At 44.2% G+C, this 27,812-nt stretch overlaps 1 protein-coding gene across 1 annotated transcript in view; it reads left to right on the forward strand.

Moving 5' to 3' along the window:
- The first annotated feature begins 475 nt into the window (after positions 1-475).
- The window catches only part of grik5 (glutamate receptor, ionotropic, kainate 5), a 28,721-nt gene continuing 1,384 nt past the window's right edge, over positions 476-27,812 (forward strand). Inside the window, exons 1-18 of the mRNA XM_066717916.1 lie at positions 476-1,767; positions 9,067-9,226; positions 14,684-14,848; positions 15,618-15,715; positions 15,938-16,103; positions 16,656-16,834; positions 17,464-17,517; positions 17,648-17,809; positions 18,016-18,168; positions 18,337-18,441; positions 18,586-18,693; positions 19,094-19,297; positions 20,358-20,471; positions 21,025-21,134; positions 21,347-21,520; positions 22,127-22,292; positions 23,421-23,646; positions 27,037-27,165. Coding sequence (XP_066574013.1) covers positions 9,118-9,226; positions 14,684-14,848; positions 15,618-15,715; positions 15,938-16,103; positions 16,656-16,834; positions 17,464-17,517; positions 17,648-17,809; positions 18,016-18,168; positions 18,337-18,441; positions 18,586-18,693; positions 19,094-19,297; positions 20,358-20,471; positions 21,025-21,134; positions 21,347-21,520; positions 22,127-22,292; positions 23,421-23,646; positions 27,037-27,165 — 2,422 coding nt within the window. The 5' untranslated portion in view covers positions 476-1,767; positions 9,067-9,117. The remainder of the gene's footprint in view (positions 1,768-9,066; positions 9,227-14,683; positions 14,849-15,617; positions 15,716-15,937; positions 16,104-16,655; positions 16,835-17,463; positions 17,518-17,647; positions 17,810-18,015; positions 18,169-18,336; positions 18,442-18,585; positions 18,694-19,093; positions 19,298-20,357; positions 20,472-21,024; positions 21,135-21,346; positions 21,521-22,126; positions 22,293-23,420; positions 23,647-27,036; positions 27,166-27,812) is intronic.

Consider the following 27,812-nt stretch of genomic DNA (forward strand, 5'->3'; position numbering starts at 1 on the left):
GGACAGGAGGGTGGCGGTGACCCAGCGACTGAGGTCAGACCACTGCCACAGTAACCCCTAAAATTCTTATTATTTGTATTATTTATTATTATTATTATTATCCTATCCTTAGGGACATTACCAGCAGCATTGTCTACAATAGGTAGTAGAGAAGCAGCACTGAGCTACAGCACAGACATATACACAGACAGACAGACAGACACACAGGCAAGAGAGGGTCGTACGGCTGACCCCCTGCAGGTAGCTCTATCCCCTGTTCGTCCTCAGGATTCTCTTGCTGTAGTATATTTTTTAGAGAAGGGAGGAATAGAATAGAGAAAAAACACATCCAGTCTCTCATTCATCAAAATCAAACCCCCAAAAAATGATTTTCTTTTCCTTTTGATATTTTCTTTATTTTGTGTGTGTGTGTGTGTGTGTGTGCAGGTGGGGTGGGGTGGGGTTTTCACACCCTCCTTCATTTGATTTATTTATTTCCTTATTTTCTTGATTGGGGAGGGGAGGGGAAGGTATCCCTTGTTAGTATTTTCATGTATTATTATTTGGGGGTTTTGTTGGTTTGGGTTTGATAAAAAAAAAGTCATTTATTCACATTTATTAATTAATTAAATAATTATTGCCGGTCGTCGAGGATACGCATCGTTGCCACGGTTCTTGTTTGTTGAAACCGGGGAGAGACAGTAAGAGAGAGAGAGAGGGGCCTTGTTCACACGTCACGCAGAGAGAGGGAGAGAGAAGGAGAGAGAGAGGGAGAGGGAGGCAGGCCTTCTACATTTTCGGATCCCAGCGGCTGTGTTTTTCCTCTCCTCCGTCTCTCTCCTCCACCCTGAATCAGCTCCCTCCATCCGTCCTCTCCTCCTATCCTCCCCTGTTCCCTGTCCTTTTGCATTGAGCTGAGGGAAAGAGAAAGAGTGAGAGACAGAGCGAGAGAGAAACAGAGAAACAGAGACTGAAAGACCCTCATCCCTCTCCTCCTACCCTCCTCCTCCTCTCTCTCTTTCTCTCTCTCTCTCTCTCTCTTTGTCGTTCTGTGCCTGCATCTTGGAAGGGTGGGGGGAGGAAAGGAGGGGGGGGTGAGATTCGTACCGAATTTTTATTTATTTATTTACCTTTTCCGGCTCCTCTTGGAATTCATTAATTGATCGTTACATTTTATTTTATTTTTTATTTTTCTCCACGTCAGAATTAATTCCTTTCTTCTTTTAGGGGATTTTTTATACCACCGCCTTCCAAATCCTTTCTTTTCTCCCTCTCCCAGCTCTGCTCTTCTCCCTTTCCTTCCTTCCTTGAAAAGACCCCCAAAAAACGACCACAAAAATCAAGGAAAAAAACAGAAGACAAAAGGGTGTACAAGGATTTGGGGCCAAAAAACATCCCAAGGAATTGTGTATTTGTCTTGAGGAACAGAACACCAATATTTAAAGGAATTTTTGGAATACGGCTTGGTTTCTCCGGCATCATTTGGAGTGGAGGTCAAATCCAGGATTCAGTGCTTTTCCTTGGAGGATTGCAAACCCCCACCCTGTCCACCCCCCCACCATCCCCAAACTCACACACACACACACACACAGACACGCACACACACACCAGCTCAGGGTGTTGTGTGTGCTGTACCTGGACAGTGAGGGGGGAGATATCAGAGCCTGCACTGGGTAGAACAAACCCCCCCTTTTCCCAGGCCACCTGTCCCCCTCCCTGCCCCTCCATCGCTCTCTTGCTGGCTCTCTCTCTACCTAGGAAGGCCCTCTGCGCTGGAGCAATCATTCTGTGAGTACAGCGACAGATCTCTCGCTTTGTCTCTCTCCGTTGCTCCCCCTCTCCCCCTCTCGGCCTTGCTGCCCTCTCTCTCCCTGTCTCTCAATCTCTGCCTCGCTCCCTCTCTCCGCTCTCTTTCTCTGCCTCGCTCGCTCTTTCTCTTTCTCCCTCTCTCCCTGGCTCTGTCTGTATTTCTCTCTCATTCCACCCAACTCTTTCTCTCTCTGTTGCTGTGTGTATGTATGTGTGTGTGTGTGTGTGTGTGTGTGTTGCTCTATGCAAATACATCTACACTAGGCCACAACTGTCTGTGTTTGTGTGTGTATTGTGTTGATGTATGCATATTCCGTGTCGTCTCCATGCATGTGTATTGTGTTGCCTGTGTGTGTGTCTCAATCTTGTGGAGTTGTAGTGCGTGTGTTTTTGATGTCCGTGTGCTGTCAGTGTCTCCAGTTGTTCAGTGCTGTGTAGATGTCAGGGTTTGTGTTGTATTCTATAGTCTGCGTATTGTGTTGTGTATGTGTGTGTTTGGTGGTGTTGTCAGTGGGTATTGTGCTCTTGACTCTGCGTTACGGTGTTGTCAGTGGGTATCGTGTGTGTTGGTTTATGTGAGAGAGTGTGTGTCTCAGTGTGTGTCAGTATGAATGTGTGTTTATGAGTGTGTCAGTGGGTATGTGAGAGTATGTGTATTGTGATATTCCTTTTGCGGTATGTTGTTGTCAGTCTGTATTGTGTGTCACTATCTGTGTACTACACTGCACTACACAGTGAGGAAAATTTACTGTACTGTAATTTTAAGTTTAGTAGACTGTACAGTGAGTATATTATACTGTACTGTGCATATAGTTTACTGTACTGTGAGTAAAGTGTACTGTACTGTTAGTATAATATACTATACTGTGTATAGTGCACTGCACTGTGAGTATAGTGTATTATACTGTACTGTTAGTATTGTGTACTGTACTGTGAGTATAGTTTACTGTACTATGCGTATAGTGTATCTCTACTGTACTGTATAGTGTACTGTATTGTACTGTAAGTATAGGTTACTGTATTGTATTGTGACTATAATATACTGTACTGTGAGTATAGTGTGCTCTACTGTACTGTAGGTATAGTATACTGTACTGTGATTATAATACACTGTGCTATTCTGTACTGTACTCTATATTGTGAGTATAGTGGACTGTACTGTGAATATAATATATCATACTGGGTAACACTTTACATTAAGTGTCCCTAATTACTGTGTGTTTACACTGTAATTACTTGTTACAGTGTAAATACAGTGTAAATATGCATAATTACACTGGTAGTTACCAAGTACAGTGTAAATACACAGTAATTAGGGACACTTAATGTAAAGTATTACCATGTACGGTACTTTACTGTGAATATAGTGTACTGTACTGTCAGTATAATATATTGTACTGTACTGTATTGTGAGTATAGTTAAGTGAACTGTACGCTGAGTATAATATACTGTACTGTGAGTATAGTGTGTTGTACTGTGAGTATAGTGTAGTGTACTGTATTTATAATATACGGCACTGTACTGTGAGTATAGTTTACTGTACTTTGAGTGTAATATAATATACTGTACTGTGAGTATAGTGTAGTGTGCTGTGAGAATAATATACTGTACTGTTCTGTGAGTATAGTGTACTGTGAGTACAGTTTACTGTACTGTACTGTGAGTATGATGTATTGTACTGTAAGTATAATATACTATACTGTACTGTGAGTATAGTGTACTGTACTGTTCTGTGAGTATATTTTACTGCACTGTACTGTGAGTCTAGTGTACTGTGGGTATAATTATTGTACTGTACTGTGAGTATAGTTTACTGTACTGTACTGTGAGAATAATGTGCTGTACTGTGGCTATAATTATTTTACTGTACTGTGAGTATAATATACTACACTCTGATTATACTGTACTGTATTGTGAGCATAATGTACTGTACTGTGAATTTAGTGTACTGTTCTGTGAGTATAACATACTGTACTGTATTGTAAGTATAGGTTACCGTACTGTGAGTATTATATGCTCTTCTGTACTGTACTGTACTGTGCTGTGAGTACTGTGAAGGTAGTGTACTGTAATGTGAGTATAGTCTTCTTTACTGTGAGTATAGTGAACTGTACTGTACTGTTAGTATAGACTATAGTTAATCTATTCATCTGTCAGTGTTTCAGGATGTCAGTTGTGTATCAGTCAGTCAGTCAGTGTATCAGTCAGTGTATCAGTGTACCCGTCTGTCAGTGTGTGTATCAATCAGTCAGTGCTTATATCAGTCACTGTATCAGTCTGTCAGTGTGTATATCAGTCAGTGTATCACTCAGTCAGTGTGTATGTCAGTCAGTGTGTGTATCATTCATTATATCAGTCACTCAGTGTGTATATCAATCTGTCAGTGTGTATATCACTCAGTGTATCAGTCAGTGTGTATATCAGTCAGTTAGGGGAGAGGGAGAGAGATAGCCATTGTGAAGGAAAGATTAGAAAGAGAGAGACATAAACACAGAGAGAGAGATGTAGTTTACTGTCAGGAGATGAGTCAGTGCAGTCAAAATCCTCATGTGTTTTATTCCTCCATTCAGAGAGAGAGAGAGATTTACTGTATTTTATATCTTCTTTACTGTGTCTGTGAACAAAACTTGTGTGAACTTGTCATGCCAATAAAGTTTGTTTTTAATTATGAGAGATATGGAGACGGAAATGGGGAGGCAGACAGAGAGATAGAAAGATGGAGAGAGAGACAGAAATATGGAAATGGAGACGGTAAGAGAGATTGAGAGGGAAACAGTGAGAGAGGGAGAGGAAGAGGAGAAGAGGAAGAGAGGAAAAGAGGAAGCGAGAGGGGGAGGCGGCGGTGCTGTGTTGTGCTTGGCTGTGGCTGGTGTGTTGCTGGCGTGTTTGCGGTGTTAATGGCGTGTAGCGGTGAGAGGGCACGCGCGGTCACTGCCTCTCCAAATATAGAGTTCTCCACCTCCCACTCCCTCTCTCGCTCTGTCCCTCATTCCCTCTCTCCCTCCCACTCCCTCTCGAACTGTTGCTGCCTCTCTTTCTCTCTATCATTCTCTCCATCCCTCTCTCCCTCCCTCTTCTCTCTCCCTCTCTCTTTCTCCTCTCTTAGTTTCCTTTTCATGATGTCCTCCTCTCCCACTTCCTTTATCCCCCCTCTTGCTTCCTCTGGCCCCTCTCTTTCTCTCTGTCTCATGTTTATGCATTAACTCCCCCCATTAACTCTCTCTCTTCCTCCTTCTCTACCTATCTCTCCCCATCTCTCTTCTTGCTCCATTTCTCTCTCTCTCCCTCTCTCATACTCTCCCCTTTCTCTTGCTCCCTCTCCCTCTCTCTCATGTATATTCATGCAGGCAGTGTTGTATTGATTTTGCTGGAGTCTGTGTCACAGTGCTTACAGGCAGATTAATAGACAGGCTGACCATTGGGGGGGGATCCTTGCAGTCGGTCACCTGGGAATACTATAGAGTTGGGTGGGGGGTGGTGGGGGGTCAGTGAGTAATTGCACGCCAACACACACTTTGTATACTGTACAAACACATACTATTAAACAAACATTATGTATACTGTACAAATAAATAAACACACTATACACATAGTGTATTGTATGCTGTACAATCACACATTATTTACATACAAACTGTGACTACTGTACACACTATTTACACGCACATTGTATGCTGTTCTTACACACTAACTGTGACTACTGTACACACATTACATACATTACCTGTCAAAAGTTTTAGAAAACCTAAATTTTTCTACAGTTTTTATTGAAATGTATGCAGTTTAATGTCTCAGTGTACTCTGAAATTAAAGCATATAACAAATAAGAAATCATGGAATCGTTTTGTTTAACAAAATTTAACCCCTTAAGCTGACAACCCCTCAGGTACCCTATCCATGTGTTTCTCTTTAATCCCATGTGTACACTTCACAGTCTAACGATGTGAAGCATTCTCTGATGTGAAAAATGTGTCATATTCTGGAACCAGGCAGTCTACTGATCAAAACAAGAACATCCACATTTTGGTAGAAGTGACACACACCTGTAGAGAGGTCGAAATGGATCTCAAAATGGAAGACACTTTACAGTGTCCTAATACACAATGATTTTACATAATTGGATCTGAACTTCTCTGTGTTTGATAGAACATCATACTGGATTAATCGTTAGGATGTTCTGAACAAAACAAGCATACGATTGAAATTGAGTGATCTGTGACCGTCTAAATGAACCCACCTGCCCTCCGGAGCAGACTGTAGCTAAGAGAATAAGCTTTCAAACGATGTGCGCATTGTAGGAATGCAGTGTAACTTCTATGCACAGGAGCTGCACATAACACTCCCAAATAATGCTTAAGAGGGTGTAGTAACACAGTATATAACTCTGAAATCTACATTATTATTCAGTTTTTAGTAACCTAAACTTTTTTTACTTTTTGCTGTTACCTTTGCACCATTTCAGGTTATTCACTGGACTTGAACTGCTTACATTTCAATAAAAACTGGAAAAATGGGGGATGTTATAAAACTTTTGACCGGTAGTGTACACAAACACTGTGTATACTGTACACACACACTATATACACACACTGTGTATACTGTATACATACACACTATATACACTGTACACACATACACTGTGTATACTGTACACACACACACACCCTTTATGCACACACTGCATATACTTTACACATACACACACTACATACACAAACTGTGTATACTGTACACACACACCCTTCATACACACATACTGTGAATGCTGTACAAACACACTAACACTATATGCACACTGTATACTGCACAAACACTATACAAAACACACTCAACTGTACACACACTACTCACACTGTGTATACTGTACACACACTATATACTTTACACATACCATAATGTAAATGCACTCACACACAATATACACACACTGTATACTGTACACACACACTATATACTACACACACTATAGTATACTCACACACACTATATACACACACTGTGTATACTGTACACATGCACACACTATATATTATACACACACCAGTGTTCCCCTACCATTATACTGGGGGGGGCGGCCCACTAACACCGATTTGTGAACCCTTCCCCCCGTCAACAATTTGGTAACTGACCACCCTGCCTATGCAAATGTCTTGGGGAAACACTGCATATTATACTGCATAATACTGTATGTACATACATACTGCCTGTTAGTGCCTCAGTGCCTCTCAGTGTCTCCCAGCATGTCTTAGTGTCTCTCAGTGTTTCTCAGTGTGTCTTAGTGTCTTTCAGTGTCTCTCAGTGCCTCGGTGTCTCTCAGATTCTCCCAGTGTCTCTCAGCATCTCCCAGGATCTCCCAGCATGTCTCAGTGTTTCTCAGCATGTCTCAGTGTCTCTCAGTGTCTTTCAGTGTCTGTCTGTGTGCTGTCCTGCTGTGATTTGATTATCTCAGTAAATACCTGCAGTGTCTCACCCTCTCTTTCTGTCTCTCTCTTGGTCTTGTTGCCACGGCAGCAAAAGAGAGGGGGGGGGTGGTACATAGGAGGAAGAGAGAGAGAGAGAGAGAGAGAGAGAGAGAGAGAGAGAGAGAGAGAGAGAGAGAGGGTCTCATATCAAAGTAAGTCTCAGTGTGTCAATGTGAGTGTCAGTGTGTATCTCAGTGTATCAGTCTGTGTCTCAGTGTGAGTATCAGTGCGTCAGTGTGTGTCTCAGTGTGTCTGTGATTGTATCGGTGTGTCAGTGTGAGCGTCAGTGTGTCAGTGTTTCTCTCAGTGTGAGTATCAGTGTGTCAGTGTTTCTATCAATGTGTGTTACAATGTGTCACTGTGTATCAGGACAGTTGTGGTTAGGGATCTGGACTCCTGAGTGGAGGGTTGTGGGTTCAGTCCCAGGTGGGAGACACTGTTATTGAGCAAGGTAATAGATTGCTTCAGTAAAAAAACTTGTATAAATGGGAAATTGTATGTGAAAATTATGTAATATATTGAAAAAAAAAGAAAGAAAATAAAGTCACCCTGGCTGATAAGAAATGTAATATTAATAATAATCAGTGTATTAATGTGTAAGTGTATTGGTGTATCAGTGTGTCAATAATAGTGCTAGCATTACATTTCCTATGAAAGTGATCTAGTTTCTCACTTTCTCCACTCTGTTGATAATTCAAATCACATATTTCGCTGCTTTCTTTCTCCATCCCCCTCTCTCTCTCTCCCTCTCTCCCCCTCTCCCTCTCTGTGTATCTCTCTTTATCTCTCTATGTATATTTCTCTCACCCTCTCTCTCCCCCCTCCCCCTCTGTGTGTGTGTGTGTTGATAATTATGATGGTTCTGCCAGTGCTCTGTGGTATAGACTCCACTCCCTGCCAACACACACAGTTAGAGTGACACACACACACAGAAACAGAATCACATAGGACGACACACAGACACTAACACCCCCAGATACAGACACAAACAGAAACATATTCACACACACACACACACACACACATACACACACACACACACACACACACACACACAGACAGACACAAACACAGACCGACCACACACAGAGTCACACACACACACACACACACACACACCAATAGACAGACATTCATACCCGCAGATACAGACACAGACACATACAGACACACAGACTGACAGACAGACAGACCCACACACACACACACACACACACACACCAACAGACAGACACAGTCACACACAGACACACACACATAGACAGACAGACACACACACACACAAACCGACAGACACATACACACACAGACAGACATTCACACAAAGATACAGACAGACACACACACACACAAACAGACATAGAGACTGTCTGGCAGCTATTGAGTCTCACTAATTGAATCACTCAGGTTATTGTCGGGGGTGCAGTTAGCCTGTGACCTGCACTCTGACCTTTCACCTCTGAGGTCAAGGCAGGGGAACACTGTTACCACGCCAACACCCACTGTGCCTCTGGAACTTATTACTCATTTCACCTCTGGAGTCACAACCGCCCCCTCTCTCCTAACCCCTTCTCTCAATTCAAATTCAATGTCTCTCTATGAGCCTGTCTCTCTCTCTTGCTCGGTCTCCCTCTCTCTGTGTTTCTTGGTGCTGATGTGATACATTGTCCAGTCAGTCTTTCGCCCTCTCATTCTCTCAAATTAATGTGTGCTTCATTCTGTGTGTCAGTACAGTGTGTGTGTGTGTGTGTGTGTGTGTGTGTAGTGAGCGCTGTGTGTGCTGTGCAATCTGTAACATGTCCCCCTGTCTTGCAGGTGGCGTGAGCAGGGCCTCAGACGACCATTCTCCATGAGGAGCAGTAGAAGATGCCGGCTCTGCCAGCGCTGCTGCTGTCGATTCACTTCCTCTTCCTATTTCTGACCATGATCCCGCCCCCTCACACACAGGCCACCGTCCTGTCCTCTCTGAGAATGGGTGAGTGACCACCACAGCTACACAACTGCTGAAAGACAACTACAGCTACCCAGATGACATACAACCACAGCTAAGCAACTACATACCTGATACACAACTATACAACTGCTGACACACAACCACAACCCCCACACCCCTACCCGAAACAGGCACAGAACTGATCCACAAGAATTGCTGTACAATTGTTGTCTGATATGTTCATTTTAACATATCAACAATGCCTGTGGGTGTTCATGAGAGTCTGAATGGGTGGATGTCACATTTTTTAAAAGGTGCCTGCTGAGGCCATGTTTGGGTATGTGTTTCATTCTCTGGCACACACAACATAACATTATGCTACCTGTTTGGGTTATTTATAATTTATTTCTGATGCTTTGCAGCTGTAGACTTGCATAAAAAGGTGTCACAGTGAAACAGTGAATTTGTTAACTAAGTAGTAGTAGTTGTTAGCGTGAGATCTCTGGTCACGTTCGTGTACAAGAATGTAACCTCTATTGTAACTGTTTATGCAACAAACATAAAATAATCACACAAACAAAAACCTTTTAATTTTGAATTAGATTTTATTCAACATGAGAAGACTCATGGCCACTGAAAACCACCATAAATTATTGTAATTAAATCAGTCTTTTCTGCTGGCTGAAGTCTCTGTCGTAACCCAAATCAAAAATGAGATACCTTGAACAAAATATCTCATTCCTCTCCTGACAGATAGTAACCTTTCTAAATTTAGCAACTGTAATTTTTCAGCCAACAGTAGGTCATTTATAAATGCAGAATACATGCTCTTATTGGATGCTGAGTGCAAGAAAATATGTCCCTTTTAGGTACCGATCAAACATAATTTCCGGACACCACGCTCGCAGAAACAAGTTATTTTGAATTATTGCATAACACTGCACATATTTTCATCCACATTTGTAGGAACCGACCCTATATTTGTGATGTTATATGCATCAGATAATATATTATGACACTGTAGCTTCAATTCAATACTATGATGGGCAACACAGTTGTGTGCTTTAAAAACACTGAGTGTTTCAAACGCTACTTAGGAAGAAAATGTAAATAACTTTCTAAACGTTTAATTTCGTTATCAATTAATATTTTATAATATCAGCCTAAATTATGTGTATCATGAATAAGTAAGGCAGACAATAATTCTGAGCCATTTTATGAACTTTCAAAGAAAAGAACACCATACCTACAGAGAAACATGGAGGAGGCTGTGCCTGGCACAGGGTATCTTGAATCTGTGTGGGGCAAAATGATATCTCAAGACTATCAAGGCATTCTGGAGCGAAATGTACTGCCCAGTGTCAGAAAGCTCTCAGTCTCAGTCGCAGGTCATGGGTCTTCCAACAGGTTAATGACCCAAAACACACAGCTAAAAGCACCCAAGAATGGATAAGAACAAAACATTGGACTGTTCTGAAGTGGCCTTCTATGAGTCCTGATCTAAATCCTATCGAACATCTATGGAAAGAGCTGAAATTTGCAGTCTGGAGAAGGCACCCATCAAACCTGAGACAGCTGGAGCAGTTTGCTCAGGACGAGTGGGCCAAACTGCCTGTTAATAGGTGCAGAAGTCTCATTAAGAGCTACAGAAATGTCTTGCAGTGATTGCCTCTAAATGTTGTGCAACAAAATATTAGGTTGAGGGTCCCATCAGTTTTGTCCATGCCACTTTCATTTGTTTTATTATTTTCAATATTATGTTGAAAAACATAATCAAAATTTATTTCAGAGGAAATTGTGCATTCTTCGTTTTTTGGGGAGGGGTACCAACTAATTTGAGCACGTCTGTATATTAATGTTTTGTTTTTTGGAACTATTGCCAAGCTGGTGATCCCTCAGTGGTATGTGTTTTGGGAGAATGACTCATATATACTTCAGATGCAGTGATACTACAATGTTTTGTACTCACACACACACACACACTTGTTGTGATAAAATAGGGACAGGCACACAGACTCATTGTCATGTAATTCCTGACAGCCATCCCACTCCATCAGCAAAGCACCGTAATGCACACAATGACTCTTAGCTATGTAAGATCTGCACGTGTAACAGTGACTGGTACTAAACAGCTCAGGTTAAATGCTGTTTATTAAAAGCGTGTTGTTTGGGACAGGGGCATGGCATAGGGCAGAGGTTCCCAATCTTTTTGTCTCGTGCACCCCTATACATTTGGGTCACAGCTCCTACCCCCCACCCCCTTTATATTTTTGTATTTCACTTTATAAACTTGTATTTGGCAATTTACATTGGTAATACCAGAATCTCTCTATGCATAAGAGAGAATGAGCCTGATGTTGGGAACAAAGCACTTATATTCTGGGCTTTATGCTTAAGACCAGAGTTGTAGTGGTAGAAATAAAGCTACCGGAGTGACCACAATAACAATCAATCGACGTAAAGAAGATACAGTGCACCCTCTTTCCATTTCACACAATTGTATCAGCTATTTAAAAAATACATATATTATATAGCGATTTTGTTATCAAAATGATTTAATTTAACAAACCTTTTTAGTTGCCGAATTTTAAAAACGAACAAAGTAGAACCACATCAACAAACACCCCCAGATTACCACCTGCATAATCAAGGAAAGTGTAGTTTTTTTTTTTCGATTCTTCCCCTACCTCTGAACTCCAGATGTTTGGCCACGGACTCTCTGACTCCAGCTGCAGCGTTGTTGTCTTTTTAGTTTTTATTTTTATGTTACTGCCATTTTATTTGTTTTGTTAATGTCGTTTCCAAAATATTGCAGCAGACATTCCTGGTGACCTTCGTTTCCCCCTACACATTGACATGCAAGTTTTGGACCTGCAAGTTATTTGTATGTTGCAGGGGACAGGGGCATGTCATAGGAGGCAATGGCATGTCATAGGGGACAATGGTATGTCGTAGGGGACAATGGCGTGTCATAGGGGTCAGTAGCATGTTGTAGGGGACAGGGGCATGTCATAGGAGGCAATGGCATGTCGTAGGGGACAATGGTGTGTCGTAGAGTACAATGGCATGGTATGTCATAGAGGACAGTAGGGTGTTGTATGGGACATGAGCATGTCGTAGTGGACAATATTATTGTTACATTTCTTAGCAGATGCCCTTATCCAGGATGACTTACAATTTGTGCTGTTAATACATACAATTACCCATTTATACAGCTGTGTTGTAGGGGATAGGGGCGTGTCGGACAAAAGTTCAGCCTCATCCCATGTAGTATACCCTCTTATTATGTTAACACTGCACCACTGATCTGTGTGTGTGTGTGTGTGTGTGTGTGTGTGTGTTTGTCAGGCAGTGTGTGTGTGTTTTTGTTTGTTTGTCAGGCAGTGTGCAATGCGATGCAATGCAATGGGGCAATGCGTTGCTCAGCAGCAGTGCCGCAATGTGGTTTATTATATTTATTTATTTATTCATGTGTTTGTTTATTTGTTTGTTTATTTATTTATTATTGGCTGCCACCCTTATCCAGGGGAAATACAGGTTACACAAGTGCAGCAAAATAATTGAATACAAAATTCAAATTAAGCATAAATACAAAGTACAGTTTAAAAATGACGAAAGTGCAGAAATACAGTTAATATAAAATACAAAGGATACAAGATTAGTGAAGCAAGGGGAGGGGAGAGGGGGCAAAGTTAGTCTTCTGGCGCAGAAGGACCAGGGAGCTCTGGAGGGGATGAATGAAGAGGTCAGGGTCTGAAGGAAACTTGGTCTGTTCGAGACTACTGTAGGTAAGAGTCAAAGTCTTGAACTGAATGCAAACTGAGATCAAGAGCCAGTGAAGGGAGTGCAGTAGTGGAGTAGCGTGTGCGAATCGGGCAGAGAGAATACCAGACGAGCCGCAGAGTTCTGACTGAGCTGGAGCGGGCAGGGAGCAGATGCAGGCAGGCCAGCCAGGAGGGAGTTGCAGTAGTCCAGGCGGGAGAGGACCAGTGACTGGACGAGCAGCTGAGTCGAGTAGTAAGAATAGGAAGTAGGAAGGGTCAGATTCTGCTTATGTTGCTCAGTAAGAACCGGCAGATGTGTGTCAGCATGGTGATGTGCTGAAAGTAGGATCAAGAGTGACTCCTAGATTCTTAGTAGAAGAAGAGGGGGAGAGTGTGGTAGATTCCAAGGGAATTGAGATGGAAAGATCAGTAGAAGGTGAGGAGGAGAGAAAGAATAGATCAAATTTGAGCTTGAGATGGTGTGAGTGCATCCAGGAGGAAATAGCAGACAGACTGGAAGAGAAACGACAGGGGATTAGAGCATCAGAGGAGGGAAAAGACAAGAAGATCTGGGCATTATCTTCATAGAAATGGTAGCAGAAACCATGGGATGCGATGAGGGGGTACAGAGAGGTGGTGTAGAGAGAGAACAGGATGGGGCCCAGGACAGAATCTTGGGGCACACTTATTAGGCGAAGTTCCGGTGTAGAAGATCCATGCCATGTCATCTGGTAGGTTCAATTATAATAAATAATTTGGTGTGATATTTGATCAAAAAAGGAACTTTATCATACGTTTTACCATGGTATACCACCACACTACATCTTACCATGTTTTTATCATACGCAACCAAAATAATGTAATTTGGGAGCAAGAAATGTCATCCTGGACTAAATGCATCACCAAAAACAGTGACATATGGGACTAAAACAGTCACATATGGCATAAGGGACAAGAGTGTAGTAGGGGACAAACATTCTTTTAGCTGCAGTTTAATGTCAGTGTAATCTGTGCAGTTAGATACAGAACCTGGGGACAGGAATAGAGTAACAATCAGAACTCCTGTAAGTAGCCAGTGCGATCATGGCCAGAGTGAAGTGCGCCAGATTATTTTATTGCTGTGAGCAGAGTGAAAGGGGAACAGAACAAAAGAGGGAAAAGTTTAATTTAAGTACTTTCTGTGCAAAGTTTGAGCACTTCTCATCATGACACATCTAACAAAATCAATACACTACAATCAATCTATGTTTTCTAATTGACTCAATATACAGTCCAGCGACATGTCTTTAAATTGGCATAGTTTAATATAATCCTACAATCTACTTCCATTTTCAATATCACATTATGTCAATAGAAGCGGCTGTTCGCATTCATTCACACAAGGATGGCTCTATTAATGGTCACGGGGGTTATATGGTAAACAGACTGAAGTGTAACAGTGTAACATGCAAGCAGGCATATCCACCATGGCTACTGTAATGAAAAAAACATACTAGTTTATCAAGAATGTGGGAAGCATTTAATTTGCAATAATAACAGTAATAACACAACTATTCTGACCATTAAATAGTGACTCCCACTCTCTCCATCTCCCTCTCTCCCTCTTTCTCTTCCTCCCTCTCTATCCCTCTCCCGCTCCATTTATTTCCCTCCCCTGTCCCCTGTCCTCTGTCTCCCTCTCCCTCTCCTCTCTCTCTCTCTCTCTCTCTCTCTCTCTCTCTCTCCCTGTGTTCAGCTGCTATCCTGGATGACCACTCAGTGTGTGGCCGAGGGGAGCGGCTGGCCCTGGCTCTGGCCAGAGAGAACATCAACAGTGTGACCGAGGTGCCAGCCAATGCCAGGGTAGAGGTGGACATCTTTGAGCTGCCCAGAGACTCTCAGTATGAGACCACAGACACCAGTAAGTAACACACTGCAACACACTGTAACACACTATACCATGCAGTGTAACACACTACTACAAACTCACACACACTGTAACACACTAACAAGTACTGTAACAGACTACAACACATTGCAACGCACTGTAACACACTGCAACACACTGTAACATGCTGTAACACACTGTAACACACCTTAACATGCATTGTAATACACTACTAAAACTCACATAATGTAATGCTCTCCAATACACTATAACATGCACTATAACAAATTACTACACACTGTGATGCACTGTTACACACTGCAAAATGCTGTAACACACTTTAACATACATGTAACAAACAGTGTAACACTACAACACACTGTAACACTGTAATACATTGTAACTGTAACACTGTATTACAACACAGTGTAATTCACTACAACACAGTGTAACATACTGTAACACCCAATGTAACACACTGTTACATACTAATACACACTGTAATACACGACAACACAGTGTAACACAGTGTAACACGCCCTGTAACACTGTAACAAACTACAATACACTAATACAACACAGTATAACACACTGTAATACACTACACTGTGTAACACATAAACGGTACACATATACAAACTAATATACTGCACACACTAACTACAGCTCTCACACACTGTGACACACACAAACTGTAACACACTGTCATACACACTCGCACACACACACACAATGTAACATCACACTGTAAATCACACTGTAACACTATTGCAACTCCCCCTTCTGTCTCTTTCTCTCTTAGTGTGTCAGATTCTTCCGAAGGGTGTGGTTTCAGTCTTAGGCCCCGCCTCCAGTCCCGCCTCTGGGTCTACTGTCAGTCATATCTGTGGAGAGAAAGAGGTGAGAGTCTTTGTGTCTGTCTGTATCTTTGGCTTTCAGTGTCTGTGTGCTGTAGTTTTCAGTCAGTCAGTGTGTTTATAACAACCCTTTTTCTCTCTCCTCTCTTTCTCACCCTCTCTCTTTCTCCCTCTTTTCCTCATTATTTCTCACTCTCCCTCCATCTTTCCCCACTCTCTCCCCCTCCCTATCTCTCCTCCCCATTTCCCCCCCCATCTCTCTCAGATTCCCCATGTAAAGATCGGTCCTGAGGAGACCCCACGGTTGCCGTACCTACGGTTTGCATCCGTCAGCCTGTATCCTAGCAACGAAGATCTGAGCCTAGCGATTGGAGCGATCCTGAAATCTTTCAGCTACCCATCAGCTAGCCTGGTCTGTGCCAAGGCAGAGTGTGAGTACCTCACTGATACACAGACACACAGACATGCATACATACAAACATGCTAACACGCTGACACACACACACACTGACACACATACACAGACACACAGATACGCTGACATGCAGACACACATTGACACACTGACACACCAACACAATAACATACCGATACACTGACACTGCTAGCCTGATCTGTGCCAAGGCAGAGTTTGAGTACCTCACTGACACAGTGACACATAGACACACCGACAGATTGACATATCGACACACTGACACACTGACAGATTGACACAGTGACACACAGACACACCGACAAATTGACACATCGACACACACCGACACACTAACAGATTAACACAGTGACACACGACAGATACACTGACAAATTGACAGATTGACACATCGACACACTGACACACTGACAGATTGACACACTGATACACTGACCCTCACCAAACTGCCTGACCCGTTGTATCCACTGTGTGTTTCTACTTCTGTCTCTGTCTGTGCATGTCTCTGTGTACTGACTCCTTGCCCTGTGTGACTGCTGACCCCGCTCAGGCCTGCTGCGATTGGAGGAGCTGGTGCGCCGTTTCCTTATCTCCCGGGAGACGCTGTCCGTCAGGATGCTGGATGACAGCCAGGACCCCACGCCACTGCTGAAGGAGATCAGGGACGACAAGGTGGCCACTATCATCATCGATGCCAACGCCTCTGTGTCCTACCTCATCCTCAAGAAGGTGCAGCAGCTACACCGCACAGCACCTAGAACAAACCACAGAGCATCATCTCACAGTGCCTAGAACACACCTCACAACACCTAGAACACACTGCAGAGCATCTAGAGCACACTGTGCAGCCTCTACAGCATGGGTTCCCTAATCCTGGTCCTGGAGGACCCCCAACCCTGCTGTTTTTTGTTCCAATCTGCTTAGATTTGCCTTTTTAAATTGTGTCATAAAAGAGTTGTTTCTTTAATAAGTTATTTATACAACTCTATACTTCAAAACCTCTAATGTTGAAAATAATTAAAAGGCTTAAATTTAGGAAATTATTAGTTCAATTAAGGGTTCAATTGAGTAACTGAGAGCTCAGTTAGAACAAAAGCCAGCAGGGTGGGGGGTCCTCTGGGTCCAGGGTTGGACTAGAATACACTGTGCAGTTATACACACCTAAACACAATGTACAACACCCCCTCTTCAGCTCCTAGAACACATTGCACAATACCTAGAACACAGTGCCGCTCCATAACACCCAAAATGTGCTGTACAGCACCTAGAACACACTGTGTAACAGAAATCCTACAACATTATCTATAAAGACACATGTACAGGCTGTGTAAGAGCTGTTTTCTCTCTGTCTCTCTCAGGCAGCGGAGCTGGGGATGACCTCAGCCTTTTACAAGTACATCCTCACAACAATGGTGAGACAACAGCCTTCCCTCCCACCCTCTCTGTCTGTGATGATGTACTGTAGTGTCCAGTCAGTAAATCCCTCACTCTCTCACCCACTCTCCTTCCTTCTGACCCTCTCCCTCCACCTCCCCTTCTCAGGACTTCCCTCTCCTGCGGTTGGACGATGTGGTGGACGAGCAGTCAAACATAGTGGGCTTCTCCATGTTCAACACCAGCCACCCCTTCTACCTGGAGTTCCTGCGCAGTCTCAACCTGTCCTGGAGGGAGGGCTGCGAACTGAGTCCCTACCCTGGCCCTGCTGTGAGTCCCAGTGTGTGTGTGAGTGACTGTGAGTGACTGTGAGAGAGTGTGAGAGAGTGTGAGTGTGGCTAATACGTTAATATGTTAAAATTCCCCTCTCCCCCTCTACCTATCCCTCCCTCTCCATCTCCCACTCTCCCTCTCTCCCTCCCTCTTTCCTTTCCTCCATCTCACCCACTCTCCCTCTCTCTCCCTCTGTGCCCCAGTTGTCCTCTGCACTGATGTTTGACGCAGTCCATGTGGTGGTCAGTGCAGTGCGGCAGCTGAACCGCAGCCAGGAGATCGGGGTCAAGCCACTGTCCTGCTCCTCCCCCCAGATCTGGCAGCACGGCACCAGCCTCATGAACTACCTGAGGATGGTGAGCACCTGTCTACACACCTGTGTATGTCTGTCTGCGTAAGCCTGTCTGTACCTGTCTGTACCTGTCTGAGCACCTGTCTCTATCTCTCCCCTCTCTCAACCCCTTCTCCCTCTCACTCTCTCTTCCCCTCCCTCTCTCTCCTCCTTTCCCTCCTCTTTCTCTCAGGTGGAGTACGATGGGCTGACAGGTCGTGTAGAGTTCAACAGTAAAGGTCAGCGCACCAACTACACACTGCGCATCCTGGAGAAGCACCGTGGTGGTCACAAAGAGGTCAGTCAGGGGTAAAAGGTCATGGGGTCAGGGGTCACAGGGGAGTCCTCTGTGTTTTAACTGGAAGACATGTAGCTTCTGTCTGTCCATAATAACTCCCCTCTCTCCTTCTTCCCTCTCTCATCTCCTTCTTTCCTGTGTCAGATTGGTGTCTGGTACTCCAATAACACTCTGGCTATGAACTCCACCTCCCTGGACATTAACGTATCTGAGACATTGGCCAACAAGACGCTGATCGTCACCACTATACTGGTGAGAGAGGGAGTGAGACACAGAGTGAGATGGAGAGTGAGACAGAGTGAGACACACAGATAAACACAGAGTTTGACACAGTGACAGTGAAAAACAGGAGTGAGACAGTGAGACACAGTCAGTGACCGAGTGTGTGTCTGTGTGTGTTCTCTCCTCTCTCTCTTTGTCTCTGCATGCTTTTGTGCGTGTGTGTGACAGAGTGTGTGTAAGTACGTGCCTTTTTCCCTAATTGTGTGTGTGTGTGTGTGTGTGTGTGTGTGTGTCTGTATGTTTGTGTATGTACATGCCTCTCTCTCTAACTCTGTGTGTCTGTGTTTCTCCTCTCTCTGTGTCTGTGTGTGTGTGTCTCTCTCTAATTCTCCTTGGGTGTCTGTCATTCCCACCCCCCATCTCTATGCAGGAGAACCCCTATGTGATGAGGAAGGTGAATTATCAGGACCTGTCTGGTAATGACCAGTACGAGGGCTTCTGCGTGGACATGCTGCACGAGCTTGCCAACATCCTCAAGTTCTCCTACCGCATTAAACTGGTGGATGATGGGCTGTATGGCGCCCCTGAGCCCAATGGCTCTTGGACCGGCATGGTGGGCGAGCTCATCAATAGGGTAACTACCTCTTTAACCAATCAGAGGCCACGTTACTGATGCTGACTGGACCGAACCTCTGATACTGCCATTTCCATACATGTCTAACCATGGTAGCAAACTCGTTAATCAATCACACACTGCCGCATTAAGTAATTAAGGCTCTAAATGAAGGGAGCAGGATGTCTGAACTATGGACTGTGATATTGCCCACCACCTCATTAACCAATTAAAGCCCTAAACAGCACCATAGTCCCTGACTGAGATGCACACACCCACTGAGCAACTGCACTGTCAGACTGCTAACAATACTGAAGCTCAATTGATTTGTTAACCAATCAGTCACCGCCATGTTCTAAACCATGTTCTGTGCTGTAGCGTCACTGAGATACACACAGGCACATACCCAAAAATACATTCTCCCACACACAGAAACACACACACAATCACATGCACACTCTCACATATGCACTGAACCACTTCACAGTCACACTTGTAGAGACTGACACTCACTGACCCACCTGCTGACTCATAGCACAGCATGTTAATAGGTTACTTAAGAGACTCACTAATTAACAATGCAGTATTTCCCATGCAGTGTGTGCTATGGCTTAATAAACTGCACAGTCAGAGTCTCTCTCTTTCTCTCTGTTTCTCTCTGTCTCTCTCTCGCCCTCTCACTGCAACACTCAGCGCTGCCTGCACAGACACTGCAGGGACCTCGTTAACACGCTAATTAGTAACCTCGTTAATTAATCAGCATATTCCGTAATTAATGTAGTGAGAAGTCTCTCTGGTGCACAGCTCACTGAGTCACTCTCACTGACGCACACGCATGCACACACATACACACACACACACACACACAATAACACACACACCGAGACCCACCCCTCCACACACACACACAGAGAGACATAAACTGACATACGCACTGAGACAAACACACACACACACACTGAGACACAAATACAGACACTGACTGAATCAAAAATGTATTTATTTGCAGTTAGTGTACCTGTATTAACCTCCTCTCACATCTACCTCTCGCTCCATCTGCCCTCCTCTCTCCCTCTCTCAGAAAGCTGACCTGGCAGTGGCTGGGTTTACCATCACAGCGGAGAGAGAGAAGGTGATTGACTTCTCCAAGCCCTTCATGACCCTGGGCATCAGCATCCTGTACAGAGTTCACCTGGTGAGACGGGGTGTGCGGGTAGGAGGGAAAGGAAGAAGTAGGGAAAGAGGTGGGGGGAGAGGAATGGAGAAAGAGGGAGAAATAGACGTTAATGTAGAATTGCTGTATTTATTGTTCTCATTGTCCTTTCATTGAGCAGTTGAGATGTATGTCAGTGCCACATAGCTCTACCAATAAAGCTTTTTAAATTTGATTTTGAATTGAGAGTTGGGGGAGGGAGAGCATGAGGGAGAGAAAGGAAGATGGGGAAGTGGGAAATATTTGTATTAACAGTGGTATTAATAGTAGTATTTGTTGCAGCATTATTATTATTATTAGTAGTAGTAGTAGTAGTAGTAGTAGTAGTAGTAGTAGTAGTAGTATTGGTAGCAGTAATTTCAGAAGTACTAGTACTAAGAGGAAAACTGGCAGTGGCAGTTGAGGGTTATACATTGGTTACCATGATGGAACACTGGAACCATGCCCTCTGGTGGTCAGTATAGAAAGTGCATCCAAGAACAATAACAGTATAATAACTGTTCTGCCATTGTCTCTCTCCCTCTCTCTCTCACAGGGGAGGAAGCCGGGCTATTTCTCATTCCTAGACCCCTTCTCTCCGGCTGTCTGGCTGTTCATGCTGCTGGCATACCTGGCTGTCAGCTGTGTGCTCTTCCTCGCTGCCAGGTAACTCACCTGTCTGCCTCACACACCTGTCTACATCACTCTCTCACTCACACACACTCTGTCTGTGTCTGTCTCTCTTTCTGCACATTTTACAATTTCCTCCATCCCTCTCTCCCTTCTCTCTCCCCTTACCTCCCCTTCCCTCCCCCTTACCTTCTCTCTTTCACCCTCCCCTTCTTTTCCCACCTCTCCTTCCCTCCCCCACCCTCCAGGCTCAGCCCGTATGAGTGGTATAACCCCCACCCCTGTCTGCGGGAGCGGAAGGATGTGCTGGAGAACCAGTACACACTGGGCAACAGTCTGTGGTTCCCAGTGGGCGGCTTCATGCAGCAGGGCTCTGAGATCATGCCCCGTGCACTGTCCACTCGCTGCGTCAGTGGGGTGTGGTGAGTATCTCTGTCTCAGTGTGTCTTTGTGACTCTGTGTGTCTCTGTGTCTGTTATTCTCTCTTTCTCTCTGTGTGTCCCTGTTTGTGTTTCTCTCTATGTCTCTGTGTCTGTTTCTCTTTCTCTCTGTGTGTCTTGTATCTGTGTTGCTGTGTCTTTCTGTCTCTGTATGTCTCTGTCTGTTTCTCTCTTTGTCTCTGTGTGTCCTTGCCTGTGTGTTTCTCTGTGTCTCTGTCTCTCTGTGTCTGTGCCTCTGTGTCTGTGCTGTCTGCTTGCTGCTTTAGTGTTGTGTGGTGAGTGTGTCTCTCTGTCTTGCTATCTCTATTTTTCTGTTTCTGTGTGCGTCTCTCTCTCTCTGAGCTATACATCTTTGTCTCTCTGTCTCTGTGACTGTCTTTGTTTCTTTCTCTCTCTCTCTTTCTCTGACTTGACCTCTCCCTCTTCTTCCCTCCTCCTCCCCCTCCCTCTCCCTCTCCCTCTCCATTTCCCTCTTCCTCTTACTCCCTCTCCACTCTCTCTCTGCCTCTCCTCTCTCCCTCTCCCTTCCCCCTTCCCCACTTCCCTCTTCTCTCCCTCCCTCTTTTTCCCTCCCCCTCTCTCTCTCAGGTGGGCATTCACTCTGATTATTATTTCGTCCTACACGGCGAATCTGGCTGCCTTTCTCACAGTGCAGCGCATGGAGGTGCCCATCGAGTCACCTGACGACCTGGCGGACCAGACCAACATTGAGTACGGCACCATCCACGGGGGGAGCACCATGACCTTCTTCATGGTACGGACAAGAAATATTTGTCTTTAATTTAAGGGGTGAGGAGCCAGCCCATGAACACAATCACTGTCTGTGCCTCTATATAAAACAAACAATGTAACAATATTTAAACAATACATAATATATACATATATATATATATATATATATATATATATATATATATATATACATATATATATATATATATATATATATACCACTCCCCACCCCCCACCCCCCACCCTCACACAACACTAAATACAAACAGAATAGGTTCCCATTCCCCCCCACTCCCTCAAACACAGGCATGGTGTCTATACACTGTACTGTCCCTCAGGCTGGTGTCACGTGCTGTCCCTCATGCTGTGACAGGTGGACACATATTGGGCAGTCAGTGGGGCTGTGTGTCCCTCTCCCAGCACGACTGACAGTTTTTCTGTGTTTGTCATTTGTGGGAATTGTGGGATGGAGAGAGAGATTTTATTAATAAAATTGTCCCGTTTGCTAGTATTTTTCACAGGTCAGGAGAAAGTGCATCTCTGTCTCGGCCTCTCCTGTCTCACAGTGACCACAGAGCCGGTTCTCTCTGGCCAGCCAGGTCTGGCTGTGTCGGCCTGTTTCTATGTTTCGCTGCCTCTGCTTTCTGTTTCTGACAGTCACCAGTTATTCTGCCAGGCTGTAGTTTCAATTGAGGGTCCGATAGCACTCAAGTTTTTTTGTGTTTTAGTGTTGGTTTCCCAATGGGCCAGATAAGAGTGTTTGAGGTGTTGTATAAGTTGGTTCAGTCGCATTGGCATTGTCTGTGCAGTGCTGTCCTGCAGCTGATTGAGCGCATTGTGGCTTTGCTCAGTGAGCCTCAGGACCAGCTGGCTGAGGTGACTCTTCTCTGGGTTGAGCTCCTGGTATTGCAAGGCTTTGAAATGGAGTGAGTCAGAGTCACTCTGTTTTAGGTGAATCCAATATTTCAGTGCTCTTTTTTGAATGTTAATAATCAATGGATAAAGCCCTGCATGCATTGTATGGTGTATTTCTCTGTATTTCTCTGTATTTCTCTCTCTCTCTCTCTCTCTCTCTCTCTCTCGCTGTCTCTTTCACAACATCAGTACTAAGTCATTGTTCTATTGCTCTCTCCCTCCCCCTCTCCTCCAGAACTCGCGGTACCAAACATACCAGCGCATGTGGAACTACATGCAGTCAAAGCAGCCCAGCGTGTTCGTGAAGAGCACAGAGGAGGGTATCGCCCGGGTGCTCAACTCCCAGTACGCCTTCCTGCTGGAGAGCACCATGAACGAGTACCACCGGCGCCTCAACTGCAACCTCACGCAGATCGGCGGCCTGCTGGACACCAAGGGCTATGGCATCGGCATGCCACTGGGTGAGGGTGGGCACTGACTCACTGGCACACTGCCTAACTGACACACTGATTGACTGACTCTTTTCATTCTCTCTCCTTCTCCTTCCCTCTCCCCCTCTCCCCCTTTCCCTCAGTCTCCATCTTTCTCTCTCCCCCTCCCTCTCCCTTTCTCAATTCAATTAAATTCAGTTTAATTCAAATTTGCTTTATTGGCATGACAAGGAATGTTTTGCCAAAGCTTTTACATTGTATTACAGCAAATAGTAATAACAGTAATTATTATGCTTATAATAATAACATTATGATACAAAAATGAATAATACTAAACACAAACAGTAGTTCCCCGAATCACCAGTGGGGTTATCCTATGGAGTCCCTCAGGTCTTTGTCCATATACTGTCCCTCAGGCTGGGGCAGGTGGACACATACTGGGCTGCTATGGTCACATTGTGCTCCTCCTCTCCCAGTAGGACGGGGAGTTTGCAGGTATCGGGGAGGAGACTGAATTTAGGGATTTGGTTTGTAAATTGTGGGAACTACAGTGAGGGAAAAAAGTATTTGATCCCCTGCTGATTTTGTACGTTTGCCCACTGACAAAGAAATGATCAGTCTATAATTTTAATGGTAGGTGTATTTTAACAGTGAGAGACAGAATAACAACAAACAAATGCATTTCAAAAAAGTTATAAATTGATTTGCATGTTAAGTCATTAAGGTTTCGAGGCTGACGTTTGGCAACTCGAACCTTCAGCTCCCTCCATAGATTTTCTATGAGATTAAGGTCTGGAGACTGGCTAGGCCACTCCAGGACCTTAATGTGCTTCTTCTTGAGCTACTCCTCTGTTGCCTTGGCTGTGTGTTTTGGGTCATTGTCATGCTAGAATACCCATCCACGACCCATTTTCAATGCCCTGGCTGAGGGAAGGAGGTTCTCACCCAAGATTTGACGGTACATGGCCCCGTCCATCGTCCCTTTGATGCGGTGCAGTTGTCCTGTCCCCTTAGCAGAAAAACACCCCCAAAGCATAATGTTTCCACCTCCATGTTTGACGGTGGGGATGGTGTTCTTGGGGTCATTCCTCCTCCTCCAAACACGGTGAGTTGAGTTGATGCCAAAGAGCTCGATTTTGGTCTCATCTGACCACAACACTGTCACCCAGTTCTCCTCTGAATCATTCAGGTGTTCATTGGCAAACTTCAGATGGGTCTGTACATGTGCTTTCTTGAGCAGGGGAACCTTGCGGGCACTGCAGGATTTCAGTCCTTCACGGCGTAGTGTGTTACCAATTGTTTTCTTGGTGACTATGGTCCCAGCTGCCTTGAGATCATTAACAAGATCCTCCCGTATAGTTCTGGGCTGATTCCTCACCGTTCTCATGATCATTGAAACTCCATGAGGTGAGATCTTGCATGGAGTCCCAAACCGAGGGAGACTGACTGACTATTTTGTGTTTCTTCCATTTGCGAATAATCACACCAACTGTTGTCACCTTCTCACCAAGCTGCTTGGCGATGGTCTTGTAGCCCATTCCAGCCTTGTGTAGGTCTACAATCTTGTCCCTGACATCCTTGGACAGCTCTTTGGTCTTGGCCATGGTGGAGAGTTTGGAATCTGATTGATTGATTGCTTCTGTGGACAGGTGTCTTTTATACAGGTAAAGAGCTGAGATTAGGAGCACTCCCTTTAAGAGAGTGCTCCTAATCTCAGCTTGTTACCTGTATAAAAGACACCTGTCAGCCAGAAATCTTGCTGATTGATAGGGGATCAAATACTTATTTCTCTCATTAAAATGCAAATCAATTTATAACTTTTTTGAAATGCGTTTTTCTGGATTTTGTTGTTGTTATTCTGTCTCTCACTGTTAAAATACACCTACCATTACAATTATAGACTGATCATTTCTTTGTCAGTGGGCAAACGTACAAAATCAGCAGGGGATCAAATACTTTTTTCCCCCCACTGTAGGTCTCCCAGATGTTTTTGTATTTAGTGCAGGACAGCAGGAAGTGCAGCTCTTATTCAGTCTCTCCCAGATCACAGTGATTGCACAGACATTTTTGTTTGGCAATGCAGGTTTTCTTGTGTCTGCCTGTTTTTATGTCCAGGCTGTGGTCACTGAGCTTGTACTTGGTCAGGATCTGTCTGTGTTTTGTGTTTCTGACTCTGAGCAGACTCGGCCAGGGTGAACTCTTTCTTGCTGGATTCAAGTTAATTTTTCCAGGGTAATTTATCATTGTTTTCCAGATTGGTGTTAATAGTTTTCACCTTTTTTGCTGGGAGTTTTTTGCTGGTGGTGTTCTGAAGCTCACTGGTGTTAATTTGGCTCAATTGGCTGAGCTCCAGGACCGTGCTACAGAGGGAGCTCTCTCCCGCAGGCTGTGCGCAGTGGAGTGGCATTAGGGGTACCGGCCCAACTCAGCCCTGTAGGCACTGTGAACCTGCAGGAGGTGTTTGCAAAACTTCAAATAGATTTTTTTATATAGTTTTGGGTCATAAGGGGACCCCAGACTTCACTGCCATATAGCAGGATTGGTTTGTCAAACATTTTTAGCCAAGGTTTAATTTTGTAGATTCTGTTTTTGTCTGATTTATATGTTTTGATTAGAAAGCTGTTTAGCATACTTCATATTTATTTGATGCCAGTTGTGTTTCTGTCCACCTCAGCACTTTCTGTGTCCATTTATAGGCTGGTTTGAGGTGATACAATTTGGAGAATTGTTTTGTTTGAAGTTTGTTTTCAGGAACAGGATTGTTTGGCAGTGTTCTGATAGGGGGGTTGTTGTTGACTGCATTGACAGATTGTGGGTCCATGTCTGTGATGGCGTAGTCCACCACGCTGAATGTGTCTCTGCCCCGAAAATCCCCTCTGATCCTGCCATTAACGATGTACAGACCCAAGCTTTTACAGAGCTGTAGCACCTGTGTCCCACTCCTGTTCACCACACTATCAAAGAAGGTGTGGTACAAAGGGCCCTGTCCAATCACACGGCTGCTGCCCTCTGTCCCGATGTCCTGGCAATGAGGTTGCCACATAGGCGTAGAGAGCCCAGGGTTTGGAAGCTCTCCTCTTGTTGGGAGGGAGGATCAAATGGTGGCATATGAACTGCACACAGGAAGGGATTTGCAAATTTGTTTCACAATTTTGAGCCACAGATGTGTGTCTCCCCTTCTACCTTGGGGAGACAGTGATTCTGGGTTCCTCTTTGGAGTGCCTTTTGCTTCTGTAAATGTAGTTTAAATGTCCTTATTTTATCCTTATTTTGCTTTTACTTAGTTTTTCTCTTCTACCATCTGCATTTATTGTAATACTATTTAAAGCAAAAATTCAATTTACTTCACTAATTACCTTAATTGGATTACGTTTTAAGAGCTCATCTTCACTCACAGCTCTCTCTCTCCACCTCTGCCAGGTTCCCCGTTCCGCGATGAAATCACTCTGGCTGTGCTCCAGCTGCAGGAGAACAACAGACTGGAGATCCTGAAGAGGCGCTGGTGGGAGGGGGGGCAGTGCCCCAAGGAGGAGGACCACCGAGCCAAGGGTGAGAGGGGGAGGGCTCACTTGGTGACAGAGGGAGTAAGACACTGGTGGGAGGAAGGGGGGGGGGGGGACGCACAGCCAAAGTATGAAAGGGAGAGAGAAAATGGGAGAAGAGGGAGGGAGAGGAAGGAGGAGAAGATGTAGAAAGGGAGGGAGGTTTTGTGCATTGTGTGTAGTACAGTGTCATATAGTCGTGTGCAGTACAGTGTGTCATAAAGTAGTGTATAGTACAGTGTGTCATATAGTAGTTGTGTTACAGTACAGTGCAGTATATTAGGTATTGTGCTATATTATTAATATAGTGCAGATCATATACGATGCTTATATTTTTAGATGCCAAATTGCCATTCTCTGTATATGTAAAATACATGGAATGAATTTTAAATGTAGTTTTGTCTGTTATCCAGATATTTATTTATATGCTCAGGATTTACAGTGAGGTATATGTTCAACATAAATGTATGAGAATAGAAAACAGTCACATCATCTATCCATAAAACATTTATGTGTGTAGTACAGAGCAGTGTTGTATGTGTCTGCTATAGTGTTATGTGTAGCACAGTGCTGTGTGTCATACAGTTCTGTGTGTTATACAGTGTTGTGTGTCATACAGTGTTGTGTGTTATACAGTGCTGTGTTGTGTTGTGG

This window comes from Amia ocellicauda, chromosome 12 (genome assembly GCF_036373705.1).
Source record: "Amia ocellicauda isolate fAmiCal2 chromosome 12, fAmiCal2.hap1, whole genome shotgun sequence".
Classification (NCBI taxonomy): Eukaryota; Metazoa; Chordata; class Actinopteri; order Amiiformes; family Amiidae; genus Amia; species Amia ocellicauda.